This window comes from Chenopodium album, chromosome 22, assembly GCF_948465745.1.
Source record: "Chenopodium album chromosome 22, dcCheAlbu1.1, whole genome shotgun sequence".
Lineage (NCBI taxonomy): Eukaryota > Viridiplantae > Streptophyta > Magnoliopsida > Caryophyllales > Amaranthaceae > Chenopodium > Chenopodium album.
This window is the reverse complement of record NC_137855.1, coordinates 7074385-7090964: the sequence shown is the minus strand read 5'-3', so window position 1 is coordinate 7090964 and position 16580 is coordinate 7074385. Positions and strand designations below refer to the sequence as shown.

General features: G+C 34.0%; 3 protein-coding genes across 5 annotated transcripts; 2 read left to right on the top strand and 1 right to left on the bottom strand.

The window, feature by feature from the left end:
* Nucleotides 1–719: 719 nt before the first annotated feature.
* On the top strand, nucleotides 720–2776 carry LOC145605128 (dormancy-associated protein homolog 3-like). 2 transcript variants are annotated; one of them, XM_081661152.1, is made up of 3 exons: nucleotides 720–922; nucleotides 1119–1304; nucleotides 2274–2776. In XM_081661152.1, the coding sequence occupies exons 1-3, from the start codon at nucleotides 808–810 to the stop codon at nucleotides 2384–2386; spliced, it is 414 nt and encodes a 137-aa protein (XP_081517278.1). In that variant the 5' UTR covers nucleotides 720–807; the 3' UTR covers nucleotides 2387–2776. The 2 variants fall into 2 exon arrangements, with proteins under 2 accessions (XP_081517278.1, XP_081517279.1); XM_081661153.1 differs by having other exon boundaries at nucleotides 2267–2776.
* Nucleotides 2777–6228: 3452 nt separating this feature from the next.
* LOC145606193 (folate-binding protein 1-like) lies at nucleotides 6229–11978 on the top strand. Of its 2 annotated transcripts, none has more exons than XM_081662241.1 (4): nucleotides 6229–6472; nucleotides 9370–9728; nucleotides 9980–10314; nucleotides 11631–11978. In XM_081662241.1, exons 1-4 carry the CDS (start codon nucleotides 6403–6405, stop codon nucleotides 11761–11763), a joined length of 897 nt encoding a protein of 298 aa, XP_081518367.1. In that variant the 5' UTR covers nucleotides 6229–6402; the 3' UTR covers nucleotides 11764–11978. The 2 variants fall into 2 exon arrangements, with proteins under 2 accessions (XP_081518367.1, XP_081518368.1); XM_081662242.1 differs by having other exon boundaries at nucleotides 6231–6472; nucleotides 9382–9728.
* A 481-nt stretch (nucleotides 11979–12459) lies between these two features.
* LOC145606192 (serine/threonine-protein phosphatase PP1 isozyme 9-like) lies at nucleotides 12460–15544 on the bottom strand. Its single transcript, XM_081662240.1, has 4 exons — nucleotides 15059–15544; nucleotides 13693–14252; nucleotides 13196–13381; nucleotides 12460–12866 (listed from the first exon to the last, which is right to left on the bottom strand). Exons 1-4 carry the CDS (start codon nucleotides 15249–15251, stop codon nucleotides 12843–12845), a joined length of 963 nt encoding a protein of 320 aa, XP_081518366.1. The 5' UTR covers nucleotides 15252–15544; the 3' UTR covers nucleotides 12460–12842.
* Nucleotides 15545–16580: the final 1036 nt, after the last annotated feature.

The following is a 16580-nucleotide window of genomic DNA, read 5'->3' as shown; positions in this document are numbered from 1 at the left end:
TCATAACCTATTAAGTTCAAGGTTAATTATTCTAAATTTAGAGATTCTGGTTAAACACACCCGACTCATTTTCAAAAATGAGTACAACGTATGTAAAATAGTGAATAAGTGAATATATACTCATCTTAAATTAGAATTTGGAGTACTATTATGGAGCTCTTTTTTTTTTTTTTTTTTTTGTGTGTGTGTGTGTGTGTGAGAGAGAGAGAACTCTCTTTAACAAACAATTTGCAATTAGCACAACACCATTTATAGATTCAGAGATTCTCGAATTTTCCATTACAAGTGTTGTACGATCCATGCCATGTAATATTCCCAAATCCCAAACCCTGCAAAAAAAAACATAAAAATAACTTAAAAATCGCCAATAAAAAATCATTCAAAAAGCGGCAAAATTAATCACAGTACAAAAATCTCAACTTCTGACAGTGGCAACCATCGTAATTATCTACAAAACCCCACCCCAAAATAATCCTTTAATCAAATACAAGGGCAAATCCGTCATTCCACCTCCAACAAACCCGGCCCAACTCACGTGACTACCCCACCAATCCCTCACTCCATCGCCACGTTTCCAACCCTGCTCTCTCTTTCTCTCTCCTCCAAACCTTATCTACTCATTTCTCTCTCTTACGTCACCATCTCCTAAATCAACGGCCACGATCATCTCTCTCCTTCTATAAATACCACTCTTCTCACATCTCATTTCTCTCCCCCAATAACATTGCCACCGTTTCGCATCAACGTTTCGCAAGTCTGGTAATAACGTTTCTTTCTCTCCTTTGATAAAAACGCCGTTTTTTTTACATGGGTCTTCTGGAGAAGCTTTGGGATGACACTCTCGCCGGTCCTCAACCGGATTCCGGCCTTGGACGTCTTCGCAAATTCAATACTTTCCATTCCCGCTCCACCCCTTTCAAGGGTATACCCCGATACCCCGTCATTTCACCAATTATCGTATTTTATTGCAAATCAAGTTCCGCCATAGCAATAACCTAACATAATTGATGATTAATTTTATATGATACTAAACGTATTTTACTCACAAATAAAAAGAAACGGAGGTAGTATTAAAAACACGAATATAATAATAATAATGTTTTTGTTGATGAAAACAGAGATGGAGGGAGGGAGTAGTAATGGAAGATCGTACGGTGGAGAAGTGATATCAGGAGCGGATAATCCGGAAGAAGTGAAAGTTTCGAGGAAAATAATGATAGTGAAGCCACCAGGGTATAATCAGGGAGCAGGATCAGCTCCGGCGAGTCCCGCCGGATCTACGCCGCCGTCATCGCCGTTTTCCGGTGACTTTCTCACTCTTTTTACTTTTAAATTTACTTAAATACCCTTTGCATGCGTTTTTTTCCAGTAAAGTTGGAAGAGTGAATAGTGTGAACTGTGAAGTGAGGTTGGGATCTGGAAAAGTCTAGGAAGGGTATTTTTGTCATTTCATTATATTTGGTGGTCTGATTATGACTTGACGTAGAGTGGTTAATTTTTCTTTTTGTTTCATGATTTTATTATTTTGTTATTATATTTGTAGGCCCGATTATAGTATTATCCATTGAAATTTCCGCCTATTTTTTGGATTTATATTACACAATTAATTAAAATATTGATGATTAATAAGGTTGTAATTTTCTGATTTAAATGGGGTAGATGATGGTACAAAGAAAGTTAGGTAAAGTGTTACTTTCATAGTTTCATTTAAAGTCTAAGATCCTTTCTAATACGGCATTAGTCTTATTGACGTTATAAAATACACTATCAATAGCTAAATGTTGGTTATCCTAATTTATGATGTAGACGTATGATCATAAAAACTTTATGCAGAATATCGCCGATCTTTCAGTTACGAGGTTGAGACTTCAATTCTTGTTTAACTTGTCTAGTCAAATGTAACGTACAGTACATGTGTTCGATTATTCATATACTCCGTAACTAAAAAACAAAAGTTGCGTCGTGTTAGCATGTTAGAGTTATAAATATGTATAACGTTGTAGATTCAAGTGTCAATATATGAATAACAAATCTATCATTGTAGATCGATCAACTAATTTGAGGAAATAATGTTAGGTGTTAACTACTTAACTGTCAAGGTAGTTAGAAGTTGCAAAGTTATGGCAAGCAATGTGATACTCTTTTCTAGTTAGCCTACTATATTTAGCAATGTAGCTTTCTGTTTTAAGTAATGTTAATATCTTCATACTTTGATTGATAATGACATAGTTAGCTAACAAATTGGCAATTATAATTGCTTGGTTAGGAAACAGATCAGGAGCGTTCAGGTTTCGGAGGAGATCTACGTCAGACTCGAATGAGAAGGCAGCGAACGAGGACAGAACCTGCGGAAGCGCTCCTTCTTCTTAAGATGTCTGATATCTAAGGTCGAAGTAACGAGGCTCGACTAATCTCCCACCACCACCCGACCCTGCTTTGCTAACGGTGTCGTTGAGGCTTCACTAATACCAGCCTTATGTCCATGTATCATATAAGTATCACTTGTAAACTGTGACTAGCAGCTTGCTTGTGGTATGTAAATATTTGGTGTATGGACCTTTTGTTCTTAAGAGTTTCTTCTAAGCTTTCATGTGAAATATAGTGTTTATTACACCTTGTAAGATATGCAATGTCAAATAGTTTGTAGTATGAGTCGTGATTATGGTCATGTAACCACGACGTTTTCGATCTGGGCTTTGTAGTCTACTTCTGCTCTTCCTTTTGTAATGTTTGCTCTTCTGAATGAAAAAATGATCAGCAGAGTTTTGTTTTTGTATCGCCTTGTGTTGCCTTTTCCTTGTCGCAAATTCGTGCAATACTCTCCTGCCCAAATCAATTCTTATTGATGGACTTAGGACCTGTTCTCTTACGTTGAAATTCAGTTTAGCTCAGCTCAGTTCAGTTCAACTCCTAATTTCCTTCTCTAATAAAATATTCATTTCAGCTCTGCTCTGCTCTGTTCTGTTCTGTTCAGCTCAGCTGAATTCAGTCAATGAGAACAGACCCTTAGTGTAAATTCACTACGATAATAATACAACAAATCTATGTACTTCATACATTCTTTACACGAAGATTTAGAACGTCATTGCAAGTTATTTGTGATTTGCCGGATGAGTTAATATGGCGAAAATTTGTGATTAGTAGATGGTCTGTACTCCATAGCGAGTTAGGTCAGATGTCATTATTTTGTTGCAAGATCCATCTCATATGTCATAAGGTAGTCTTATACTCTTATTAGCATTATTATTTGTGTAATTAAAAATTGTGTATTACTGCATTCTTGGACATCATCCTAAACTGTGATGTAGACATACATAAGAATATGATAGTAGTGTCATTCGTCTCCCATTTCATGTCTAAAGGCAAACACTTTCATCTCTAAAGACAAACACGTTCGTGTTGTAGATTAGGTTATTGTCGACTTGTCGTTAGTTGAGTTAGTAAGTATTTATAATAAGCCTGGAGAATGAATGTAGTTATATAGATACAAATAGAATTTGATCTAATAACGTAATGAATCGATTAATTTTGGAGTGTCTTAACTTAAACTAACAATACTCAATCTATTTTTTAAGTCTTATCAAAGGTTTCATACTTTAATTTTGTGCTAAGTCATTCTATCTTTACCAAAGATTTCCTGAAAAAAGTGGTCCTTTGGTTCAATTCCATTGCTAGTTTGGTAATATTTGTTTAAGAACCATAACAACAAAAGGTGGCAAATAAGCTACAAAAACTACCAGTTTATTCATTCTCCAAAAGCCAAACTAACCAATATATATAGCTTGTCGTTTGGTTGCTTGAAAAGGTAGGTAGTGCACTGTTATGAAGAAATTCGGTGAAGAAAATACAATGACCAAATTACTATTTCTTAATAACTTTGCTTAATTTCATGTTTCTATTGACATAATTTTGATGATGACCTCTTAAGCTGCCAATTCTACTCGTGCCTCTTCTCTTTGAGGTTTATTCAATGACCAATGTCAAATTCTTGTCTTAGTTTCCTAATGTCGTCTTGTTAACTCTGTTAAGTTTCCTAAACCACGTAAAAATGTTTTCTATCATTTACTCAATTATCTTTGTTGATTGTAGTTTTACAACTATAGTTGGCTAAAGTCTTTGGGGTAGTACATTAGACTTGGGAGCAAATTATGTCTACGTAACATCATTGTCTTTTGTGACTCTCTCTACATAAAAATTAAAAATAAAAAAAAATCTTGATATTCCTTTCATTAAATCGGTTATAAACTCAATACTTGAAACAATTTCTAACCTTCTACTACTTTTATTTACTTATTTTCCATGATTCACTCCATTTTCTCATACAAGTAATCCACATAAGTCCAAATTACTCCATTTGTCAATGACCATAACCTCTATTGTTTAGAGTAATAATTAGCTTATACTTGTATGTAATTAACCATATACGAGTAAAAAATTATGTTTATCTTTACTCCACATTTCTAATTAATTGAATAAAATCAAATAAAAATAGATGACTTTAGACAAACATAAGCATATGGTTTTTTTTTTTTTTTTTTTTTTTTTTTTTTTGACGAGAACTTTAACTTTATTCGTGTAATAATGTGTTATTTATTAATTTACAAATCTGTAATTTTCATAATAAAATTAAAGATTTTTTATGTTAAAAATGATGCATAAAATAATTAAGTTTGTCAAAACCTATCTTTTTCTAATATAATTTAAAATGATTAAAAATAAGATGAATTTAACGTAGCCTAAAATCTATTCAACTAAAACCCTGTTCTTTTGAGCTTTTGGGCAGAGCAGAGCAAAGAAAATCTCAGCAGAGCAAAGTCGAGCCAAGCAGATTATTATTATTATTATTATTATTATTATTATTATTTTATTATAATCATTAAATATTATTATTAAGTATTAATTATTATTATAATAATTATTATTATAAAATATTAATTATTTATTATTATCAAATAATAATAACTTCTTATTATTATTATTATTATTATTATTATTATTATTATTATTATTATTATTATTATTATTATTATTATTATTATTGTTTTAGAGTATTAATTGCTACTATCTTTCAGTATTAGTTATTATCTCTAAAGTCTAAATATTGATGTTTATTATAAAAAATCAATTTTATTATTATTATTAATGATTTATTATTATAATTATTAAATATTAAATATTAGTTATTTAGTATTTTTATTAAAAATTAAATAATATTATTATTAAATATTAAAAATATTATTATTAGAGGGTTGTTAAATATCGCCCTCGAATATCTAATTAACGCCCGCAAAATAAAATTAAATTACATATTTATCCTTATAATAACGATTATAAAAATAATTAATTTTATCTCATTTACCGTTCTCTCTAGTGGTCAACGGCCACCAATGCTCATCGAACAACCACCTCTTCCACCATGAGTTTCAAAATTAAAGAAATTTTTAAAATTTTGCAAAATCAAATTCATTAGATCTTATGGACAACGACGAAATACAAGATACACAACCTTAGACGCTCGCTGAAGGGTCATCGAACCGTACGAAATCAATACGTTGCGATAATTTTTTTTTTAAAAAATCGAAACCTAGGAAACGCCTAGTTTTTTAGAATACCCTAGGCTGAAACGCCTAGTTTTTTCGTTTCAACCTAGGGTATTCTAAAAAACTAGGCGTTTCAGCCTAGGGTATTCTAAAAAACTAAACGTTTCACCTCAAACGCCGAGATTTTTCATACAACCACACGATTGATCGCACGAACTAGACGTTTTAGCCTAGGACGTGCGAAAAATTTAGGCGTTTGCCACGAATTCAAAAAAATTAAAAAAAACACACATTTTTCTCCGCCGGCGACCGACTTCCCTTTGTCCTTACTCGTGATAACCGCGGGTGTGTAAATCGTGAAACCAGAGGTAAGGAGTTGGTGGTTAAAAGAGGAGGAGGAGGAGGAGGAGGAGGATGAGGTGGTGGTGGTGGGTAGTATGAAGAGGGGGGTAAATTGAAAGGGTAAATTTGTAATTTTAGTTTATTTTGCGGGCGTTAGTTAAATATTCGAGGGCGACGTTTAGCTTTCCACTATTATTATTAAAATAATTCAATATAAATTATTATTTTATTAAGTAGAGCAGGGCAGATCGGAGCAAAATTAATAAAGCAAAATAGAGTTCCTCTAAATAATGGGGCCAGCGCCTCGAATTCTCATACCCTTCTTTAGACGTTACACCTTCGACAATAGACCAATCGAACAAAGATTTGGCATAGAATTCCCTCTCCTGTTCTTCTACACTACTCACAAAAGCCCTTCAATCAAAACCCCCAAAATTTGCAAGAAAAGTCTACTGGAATACTGAACACCAAACATGTCTCCCTAAAATTGACGATTGATTGTTCTCCTCGAAGAATAAAGATGAAACAAGATCACTTCTTTGTTTTGATACTGCTTCTCCTCTCCAATCTTCTTCTTCAATCTCTCTCTGGTACTTTCTATCTCTCTTTCCATTTAATGGGTTATTATATTTGATGGGTATTATTCATTTTGGTCAACATTTTTGAAATTAGCTTAATTAATCATCATGGTACTTTTAATTTAGGTAAATAATTACATTTTCAAACAAATTGATCATACGTTTTAGTAATTTCTTGGGTTTTGTTGTTCTATTGTATAAAATGGAATACTTCCATCAGTCTTTGTATTGTTCTTGGTGATTTAATGATAATTAATAGAAGAAATTATGGATTTGTTATTGTATAATTTGTTGACAGCCGATGAATGTCATAAATGTCCGAAATAATTGTGGGGTTTGGGATTAGATTATTTTCTATTGTCGAATTCAAAGCATTAGATTGATTTTGCTAAATGTAGATGTTGCAACTTGTAAGTGATCCATTTGGTTACGAATCGCGTTGAACCCGGGTTATATTATGATCATTGCCATCCTCATTATCAATATGGCTAAACAATTATAGCTCTTGTTGGAATCAAGTAGTATTTTCCCCCTGTAATAGCTTATTGGATGTAGGCATAGAGTCTTGATTGTTGCAAAAATAAGGTTTACGGCCTAGGGAACATGTTCTTTCAAGGCATTGGGATTATGCAATTGCTGTTGTAAACTTGTAAGAGTTGTAACCACATTGCCAAATATAAGCCTACATATTGGATCTAAGAAGTAGTTTTGTTTCCCATTACGCAGTTTATTGGATGTGGGAATAGGTTATTTGAATTCAGAGGGTCGATTAAAACATTGGCTAAAATTACGGTCTAAGGAGGAGGTTTCGTTTAAGGCATTGGGATTGTGTTATTGTTGTTGTGATCATGATGCCGACTGCCAAAAATAAGGCTACGTATCAGCTCGTTGAGGAGCTTTTTTTTAGAGGCATTGGTATTTTGTTGAGGAACCACAATGTCAATAATCTCTCTTATTCTAGAAATCCTAGTTGGATCCAATTCCAAAATTGTTGACTGGGAGGGAATAAAAAGCTTAGTATTTGACTAGTTCCAAGTAAATGAAATCTGGCAGCCTATGGTCTCTGAAAAATTAATCACTTGTCAAGTTTATTGGTGATCTCTAGAGTCTAGTCTGAACTAATGATTAGAAAGTATAATGTGACACACCTTATATATTTATGTGCCTTGCTCTCCTCACTTTTTGATAATGTGTGCACGCTGGGGGTGGGGGTGTTGAGGAGGTTACTTTACTCATGTATTTGATGGTTTGGCAGTATGTCAGTGGTATTGAAAACACCTATGAACCTAGCTAGTTAGCTACTCCTAAATTGTTTAATTGGTAGGAATAGAACCTTAATTGGGGGCTTGGGATTGGATTAGCCTACTACTGTTGAGCATCATTGGAGTATTCACAAACTCGTGATTCAAACATAAGCTGCGGCAGATAGCCTCGAGCATGTAGAAGCTACTGTAGTACTTCATTTATGATTAATAAATATTGAGGTGAAGCCTCACTCTCACTACTTGGTTAACTTGGATCAATATCTATATAATTGTAGTCTCAGAGGAGTTAGCTATGCCTTGGATCGATGTACTTTTTTCGTCCTTCTATGTTTGCCTCATAGCAAATATTTTACATTATGGGTTGGGCAATGCTGTACAAGTGGGGTAGTGGTTTTGTTGTTTTCCTACATTATTTAATATGGACTTGAGTACAATGGAGAAATAAGTGGAAACAACATACCTAAAGTATTATGCGGCAAACCAAAAGGGAAACCAGGGCAGACATAAAGGGATGGAGGGAGTATGTACCTGACTTCGGGAAATTTATGATAAGTTTATAGTTTCATACATTGTAGGAATCTTGTGACTCACTTTGAACTGTCTGCCCTTGGCGAGGAACCATATACTTTTATTTTATTTAGAGTTATTCTGATACCCTGTCAGGCATCTCTACAAATAGAATTACACATAGACTAGGAAGTGGTATTCGTGCTGGTTGATGGTGAAATATATCCAACTTCATATGCATTGTTGATTGTACTAGTTCTCAGCTAGATTAAAGAAGCCTCAGAAACTGCAAAGGTTGAAAAAGCCGAGAGTTTTCTAATGCATTTGTGCAGGTGTAGAGCATTTGCCAATTTAATTTAACTCACATCCTTTTCACAAAAGAACATAAGGTTCGATAAACTCGTGAGTAGCAAGCCATGGGAATTAAGAAATACCGGCTCATTTAGGTTTTACTGTTTCAGTATATAGACAACAGAATTGGAAAATAAGTTAGTAAAGACTGTCTATATATTCTACCAAAAAAAAGACTGTCTATATTGGTTTAATGGATGCATAAAAAATCATATTAGAAGTTTCCTTGGGACTTCATAAGGCTAGCACTGTGAACTTATGTAGGGCTGGGGTTGAATTCATGATGGAATTTGACATGTTTGAAGCTAATTTGTATTTTGGATGGATCTCAAGCAGGTGTAAATTAGAACTTATGTAGGGCTGGGGTTCAATTCATGATGGAGTTTGACATGTTTGAAGCTAATATTTTCTATAGATTGCTGTGGTGCCTAACTTTTTAAGAAGATGAATCAATGTGCTTTAGGATGAATCAATGTGCTTTAGGATAAGTTGTATCAAATAGTAAGCTAATAATTTTTAGTAATCCATGACCATCAAGTTTAAAAGATCTCTGTTAAGGGATACAAGCTTTGTTTATAAAGTTTCTGGTTCATTCAAAATAGCCACAACTTAAGTCATGTCTTATATAGCTATGTGAATAGAACGTCTTGTTTGAAATTTGGGTGATAAATTATGTTATTCAGGCAAGATTATAAGTAAAGGCATAATGCATTGTACTTTTAGTTGCAACACTTTTTATTGAATTTTCTTACTCCCTCCTGTGGCTTAGTACTAACTGATTTTTAGTTACTAATGTAGAAAAATCAAATGGGGTCTGTGTTTCTCCTGGAGGTCGTTTCCGCCCATTCTCATCAGAAGGGAAACCTCCTAGAAGCTTTAGAGATTTAACACTGTGCAGAATGTTTCGAAGAAACACCTGCTGTGATGCGACACACACACATTCTGCTTTTATCTCTATACGGAAGTTGGCAACAACAGGGGAAGCAAACCAAGAGTGCTTGCACTTATGGGAGATGCTGGAGTGCTCTCTTTGTGATCCAGATGTTGGTGTTAAGCCAGGTCCTCCTTTGATATGTGCCTCTTTTTGTGAAAAACTGTTCCAGGCTTGTTCTGATGCGTATCTCTCTATGGATGCTATAACACAGGTTTGTTCCTTTACCTTGATTGATTTTGGAGAGGAACAATAGTTATAAGTAGTCATAGCGTGAAAAACTTTAAAATGGTTTTTCCTTTTATATGTAGTAGGCTAAGACCTATTTCTTTCAATTTGTTAAACATGTGACTAGTTTATATGTATTACATTGTATATGCTGACAGATTCATTGTGCGTGATATTAATTCATACAGTATCTTTTAGAGTTTTTCTGGAGTTTCCTGATCAGTCATTTTGTCCCAGGTTCTTGCACCCTGTGGAGTAGGAGACTTTGTATGTGGTAGGGCCTCTGAGTGGATCTCTAATGGTACAGAACTTTGCCGTGCAGCAGGTTTTGCCGTCACGCCATTGAGTGATTCAGGCCTTACTGTTGAGGAAACATCTTGCTATGGTGGGAAAGCAAGTCTAGACTCCATTGCAGAGTCTTGGAAGAGGCCACAAACCAGCTACTTTCAGAAGGATGGGCACAATGGATTGTTTGAAGATTTCCAGCAGTGGATGAAAGAAATGCCATTCGCTGAACGAGTTTCCTGGGCAGTGGGAGGGTTGGTGCTTACTGCTGGACTCTTTTTTATGAGGTTGGTCTTTTTCAATAAGTAACTCCTACCTGCCTAACTTTAATAATCTAATCTTTCTATTTTCTGATGTGTGATTTGATCTCATATTTTCTTTTTTGGGATTAGGTCATCTTGAGATTAGATGCTTTCTTGTGCATCACATCCTTAGACCATTTACATTCTCTTGACAGAATTGGACCTATTCTTGAAATTAGTCATAATCTGGTGATGCTAAAGGTTGATGTGTGTGTATCTTTGCGTGTGTGTCTTGTGTGTTAAAACATCTGATACGCTGTTTTTATGAAAAGTTCTTTAACAAATTATTTGTGTTTACACTGAGGATTCCTTATAGTAATTAGGATTTAGGACTTTCTTCACTAAGCCTGCATTGTTTGGTTGGTATGGTCTTCAGATAAGACTACTACCTTTGTTTCCTGATGAGATCAAAATAAATCTAGCAGTTGTACAGTTGCATACTTATTTAAGCCATTCCTGCTATGTCCTGTATCCTGGCACCTGCCTATTTACAAAGATGTGTTACATTCTTGCTTCTGGTGATTGGGAAGAATCATTTTTCCTTTGCTGCTAATGTTCTGATTATAAAATTGACAAGAAAACAAACAGAAACCTATCTGTTTGAAATGTTCTGGCCTTATATATTAATGGATGAGTTGGGGTTTAGGCTAGAAAAGAAATGATGCATGTTATCAGCTCAAAATCTTGAAATAACACATTATGTATAGTCTTGGCAAGCTGTGTTACTCTTATACTGATGTCAGAAACTGGCATGTTATTATAGGAAGAAACTTGTGCATCAGGATGTTGAAAAAAAAAGAAATGTATGGATTGCTCGTCTGTTAGGCAGTCTTATTTCTTAACACAAAAGAAGCAGACACTTATTTCGTTTTATCATTTATACTTATTTGACTTAGTTCACTATTTTCAACACTAAAGGCCTCGTTCTTTTACTCGATAACCTTTGTCTAAATTATTCTGGACTTCTATGAAATGAACAAAATTTATACTCTAAAGCTTTTCTAAACTTTTTTGAAATGAAATAAAATTATTAGCCTTTATCTGAAGTTGCTTGAGCACATCTGTACTTGTTCCATGAAACTAATAATATCCAAAGGTGGAACAAAGCCATAAGTTCTGCAAACTTCTATGGAAGTATTAATGCCAAAGTTCCTGTAACATAGCAACCATTATTTGATATTGAAGGTGTTTTAATGCAGCTATCTTTGTCATAAAAAATGATTGGTAGTTATGCTAGCTTTGCCGTTTTATCTGCTAATTCTCCGATATACTTTTAGCCTTACATTTTGCGTGCAATGCAGTAAGAGGAAGAGCTACAGCCAACAGCAGAAGCATGCTGCAATTATTCGTGCTGCTAGGATTAGGCACTTGGAATCCAAAGCAGGCCAAAGACCATCGACCACCCAGGGTAGTAGGAAGACTGCTGTAAGATAGATTTAACCCTCCCAGATTTCTGGCCCCATTTCCCCCTTTGTAACATAGTATTGTTGATTTGCAGTCATTCTTGTAATCCTCGGTTTTCTTCCACTCTCTTTTGGCTTGTGTGGTTCTCAACATAGAATTAGTCATATGAAGAAATTTTGGAACATTTTTAGATACTCATTTTTACACTTTGCATTGTTCGAACTGCCCTGCGATTCTTTATAGAATGCAATGTATCTTCCCCTCTATAGGACTATAGAGCAATACTTATGCCTTCCACCAGGAGATATAAACCGGATTCTCCCTTGACAAGCACCAAACGGACCGTGTGCTCCTGTCGGAGCACCATTATAATTTGAAAGCACGTTCAGGATCAAGTAGTGAAGATATAAATTAATAACTTCATGTTTGTGTCTTCAGATGCATTTAATATTAGGCCTATGACCTGACTATCGTTTTCAATCATACTCAATAATTTGTAGCCTGCTTTTATTTTTTATGTAGTATTTTCTGGATCTAATAATCTCACCAACTAAGAAAAGTTGGTTGAAATATAAGATTTCAAACCTGGTTGATCATGCCTACAAGTCACTTGATGGCTGTCGTCAAAGTTGGCCAACGTCAAAATATGCAACCTTCATTTTCTTAGTCCCTTTGTTTTGATATTGCTCTTCTTTAGAAGAAATACAATATTTCACACTAACACGATTAATACAAACTATGTTTATAATCTTAATTAGTCAGACTTCGAGAACAAATCATGCGATGTAACTTGATACACAAAACGGTCTAAAAGACAAAGGATAACCTAAAAAACTTCATTATCTGCCTACAAAATGCACCAACACGTACAAGAAAACAAAGAAGGGTATAGCCTAAAAGAATGATGGATGGTGTTTGATTTACAGGTTTTGTCAGATGAACTTCTCATTCCAGTAACCGCAAGGCATGCCATGAGTTTGTGAATTTTCAAACTTAGTCGTGATGATTTTCACTCTCTCATGGACCATATCACTACGAGAGATCTGAACTCAAGAGGATACTTGAAAGTTTCAACTGTGTGATCTTCATTTACATTTACACATTTTGCATTAGATTCCTCCGGCTTTAGGAACCTGTTCAAGCAAAATAAGATAAAACAGGTCAAGCCTCTTGGATAGCTTAAAATGGCAAGCTCCATTTTAATGTGGAGAACGTATATGTAGTTTTGCAAGAAAAATCCCATGGAAATGTTCAAGTGAACATTTCTCCACCTCTAAGTATGTATGTTTGTAAGGAATCATTACCACTCATATTGATAATGAGTGAGTAATGGAAAAGTAAACACATACTTGAGTTCTTGGGGATAAAGTTCCATCAGCCTTTCCTTACAAAACATACAAGTCAATTAAAATTATTACTCCTAACCATACGTAATGACTAAATGACAAGCTCTGAAAATTACCTTCTTAAGTTGAACATTGGAACTACTCCCTTGGTCGCGTGGCTTCAGTATCTCAAAAGAACATACTAGGGATTCATCAACACTTAAAAGGGCTCCAGCGTTGTCAAACTCTCCGCCATAATTAGGAGCTGAGAATATAGTCACTAGTCTTCGCTTGGCAAAGAATTCATAGCCATCTTCTACAACCTGCAGTTTAATAAGTAAAGGGACAATCTTGGTCAAAGATTGCTACCTGATGTAACAAATATGCAAATAATACGAGTAGTTTTCATTCTTTTCACTGCGTGTGATGAATTGCTTTATGCTTGACAAAAAAGGAAGAGATGAAGCAAAAGGTATGAGTTAATGACAGCCTAAGCTGATATTAACTTCTATCACCAAGAAAACACAAAAAACTATATCTGGAATATGAGACCTAGATCATCTGAAGCTCTTAAAATGGTATGATGACTTTAAAATATGTGAAAAATTCATTCTAAAAGTAGAGTTTCTTCTACCTGATGACCGCGGCATATCAGATCAAGATCATTCTTATCTAAAAACTCAGCAACCACATCAGACCCAAATGTACATGAAACACCTCTGTCACTGTCTGTCCAGCCTTCATTCCTAGCATCTGGATCGGCCCAGAGAAGGTCACAGAGGAGACCATTATCTGGTATCTCTGTTGGTCTCTGAATTTCGTCTATTTGTTTCAAATTCTGTAGATCTGGAGACAAGCCACCGTGCATGCAAAGAATCTTTTCGTCAATAAGTGCAGCAACCGGCAAACAATTGAAGCAGTCTGTGAAAATCTTCCATAGACGAACATTAAATCTTCTTTTGCACTCATCATAAAATCCATAAATACGATTAATTTTTGCATCTTCATGGTTTCCTCGTAAAAGGTAAATCTTATCAGGATATCTTATTTTGTATGCTAGAAGCAAACAAATTGTCTCTAAGCTTTGCTTGCCGCGATCTACATAATCTCCAAGGAAGAGGTAATTCGCAGCTGGGGGATTACCCCCATATTCAAAAAGCCTTAGGAGATCCTGATATTGTCCATGAATATCACCTGCAAGGTAGTCTTTAAATTAGTGATACTAGTGGCAAATATGAGAAAATAAGCATATGCTATAAACCGTGAATATCCAAGTTTTCAATGGTTGTGTATGTATACATAATCCATGTCATTTTATTGAACGAGCATATGTCAATTAACCATTACAGTCATGCAAGCTTGAATAATTTATCGATTAGTCACCCTTAAAAAACCGATGTTAAAAGTCATCTTCTCCCTTAGAAGTCATTCCATATTGCACAAAAGTCACAAATTTCCGCAATAAACGACTGTTAAATCGGTTTCAATGACCATACTACTTGAGTCATATTCTAATCATACACATTTCCTGTGCCATTGCACATAGGATTAACATAACACAAACCATTTCTATATTAACAAATCATAACTAGCATTATACTAAGTAGTATATTCATATACTGTAAAAATTGTTACAAGAATCTCAATGTTTCCTCTTGATACAAAACAAAAACATGCACCAATTCAATTAAAGAGAAAAAAATCCCAAGAAAATCCAATTTTCCATAAGCCAATTCATCAAAAAAAACCAAAATGATTCCACAAAGATATTCAAATATTTAAGTCCATTCAATAACAAGGTTTCGGTTGGTACCTATACCCGATATCAAATCCCGTCTACATCATTACCCTTTCGTGACAACCCCAATTAATCCAATTAAATTGGTCAAATCCCATTTCAGATACATTAATCAACATACCAAAAAAACAAACAATTTCTCAAACTTACTACTTAAAAAATTGCAATTAATGAATTATATGAATTAGGAAAGAAAAATTACCGCAGATCCTAATTGGGGCACGAAGTTGAAGAAGATTAGGCTGAGATAGAAAGATATTACGAGCGTTGACACAAAGTTGGCGGATCTCACCTTCAGATAATTGCACCTGTTTTCCTCCTTTTCCTTCTAATAATCTCCTAATTATATCATCCAATACATTTTCATCCATTGTTCCTTCCATTGTCATCATCATTTTTCCCCTAAAAATTAAAATTAATTCTGACCTTAATCCAAACAATTACCCAAACCCCAATTAAATTGAACGAAAACCCAGAAAAAGAAGAAATCTTTTTGGCAGAAGAGTGAAAAAGAGAGGAAATGGAGGAGAGAGAAAGAGGAAGAAGGTATATTAATGGAGGAAATGTTAGAGAGAGATAAAAGGTTGAAGATTTATTCAAAAAAAAAAGATTAATAAAAATTGAGGTGGGCAAAAATAATCTGAAATCGCGTTTTTAGTCTTTATACATTGTCATTGTCAACTTATACGTGCTCTCCTCGTCTGTCGTCTCTTCCCCCCATTTCTCTCTCTTTCCTTTGTCTCTCTATTTATAAGAAAAAAATAATTTAATTAAAGTTGTCAATTTTTCAAATTTATTATAAGTGTATTAAATTATTAATTATATTCAAATGTTTTATTTATTTATTTATTTTTTTTTTGACAATGACAAATGTTTTATTTTGTGTTGGAGGGATCTTTGTTTGTTAATAAAATCTATTGCTTGACAAGTGGCATAAGTTTGGACTTTTGTTAAGGAGTTTCGTCGGCGTGATAACTGATAAGTGACTTAGATTTATGGTGAGTTTTTTTCACCTAAATTTATCTAAACATAATTTATTAGAATAGATATATTTTGATTTTCATGTTATTTGTGCATTTGATTGTATCAGATTAGTGCTAATCAAACTTAATCAACAATTAAAAAAAAAAAATAGGGTGAACATAACCCATTCTTAATAGAAATCATACTAACTATTGGTAGTTTGGTACAATTGGTATATCATTGGCATGCAATGAAGTGGGTATGAGTATTCAAGATTATATTCCACCACTCCATGCTCTCCAAAGCATATGGGTTAAGGAGCTAAAGATCTATTTTAAGTTTTTACTCCCTCCGTTTTAAAAAAGAAGGTTTCGTTTGCCATTTTAACGGTTTGTTTTAATTAATTTCTTAAAAGAGACATGAAAGATATGAATATATATATATATATATATATATATATATATATATATATATATATATATATATATATATATATATATATATATATATATATATATATATTCAACATCAGCTCTAAAACAAACATTTTTAAAACTTTAATAACTGAACTAACAAGTATTAAGATCTAGTAAAAAAAACAAAAATTACATTCATGCCTTTCATGGTATACATCATCTGGAATTCCCAATGGATTATTAAGGCCTAGTAAAGAATGATTGCCCTCCAACTATATTTTAATTGTCAACTCATCTTCCTAAATTAAAGTCTCATTAGTAGACTATTGCCAATGGACTCCACCC

Bases quoted from the DNA above. Each gene is read 5' to 3' on its own strand.
- LOC145605128 (XM_081661152.1), top strand. From the start codon at position 808: ATGGGTCTTCTGGAGAAGCTTTGGGATGACACTCTCGCCGGTCCTCAA. The intron at 923-1,118 runs GTATACCCCGAT...TGATGAAAACAG, and splicing joins CCGCTCCACCCCTTTCAAGG to AGATGGAGGGAGGGAGTAGT. The intron at 1,305-2,273 runs GTGACTTTCTCA...GTTAGGAAACAG, and splicing joins GCCGTCATCGCCGTTTTCCG to ATCAGGAGCGTTCAGGTTTC.
- LOC145606192 (XM_081662240.1), bottom strand. From the start codon at position 15,251: ATGATGATGACAATGGAAGGAACAATGGATGAAAATGTATTGGATGAT. The intron at 14,253-15,058 runs GTAATTTTTCTT...ACTACCTTGCAG, and splicing joins TGCCCCAATTAGGATCTGCG to GTGATATTCATGGACAATAT. The intron at 12,867-13,195 runs GTAATTTTCAGA...TTGCTTGAACAG, and splicing joins CCAATGTTCAACTTAAGAAG to GTTCCTAAAGCCGGAGGAAT.
- LOC145606193 (XM_081662241.1), top strand. From the start codon at position 6,403: ATGAAACAAGATCACTTCTTTGTTTTGATACTGCTTCTCCTCTCCAAT. The intron at 6,473-9,369 runs GTACTTTCTATC...ACTGATTTTTAG, and splicing joins TCTTCTTCAATCTCTCTCTG to TTACTAATGTAGAAAAATCA. The intron at 10,315-11,630 runs GTTGGTCTTTTT...CGTGCAATGCAG, and splicing joins GCTGGACTCTTTTTTATGAG to TAAGAGGAAGAGCTACAGCC.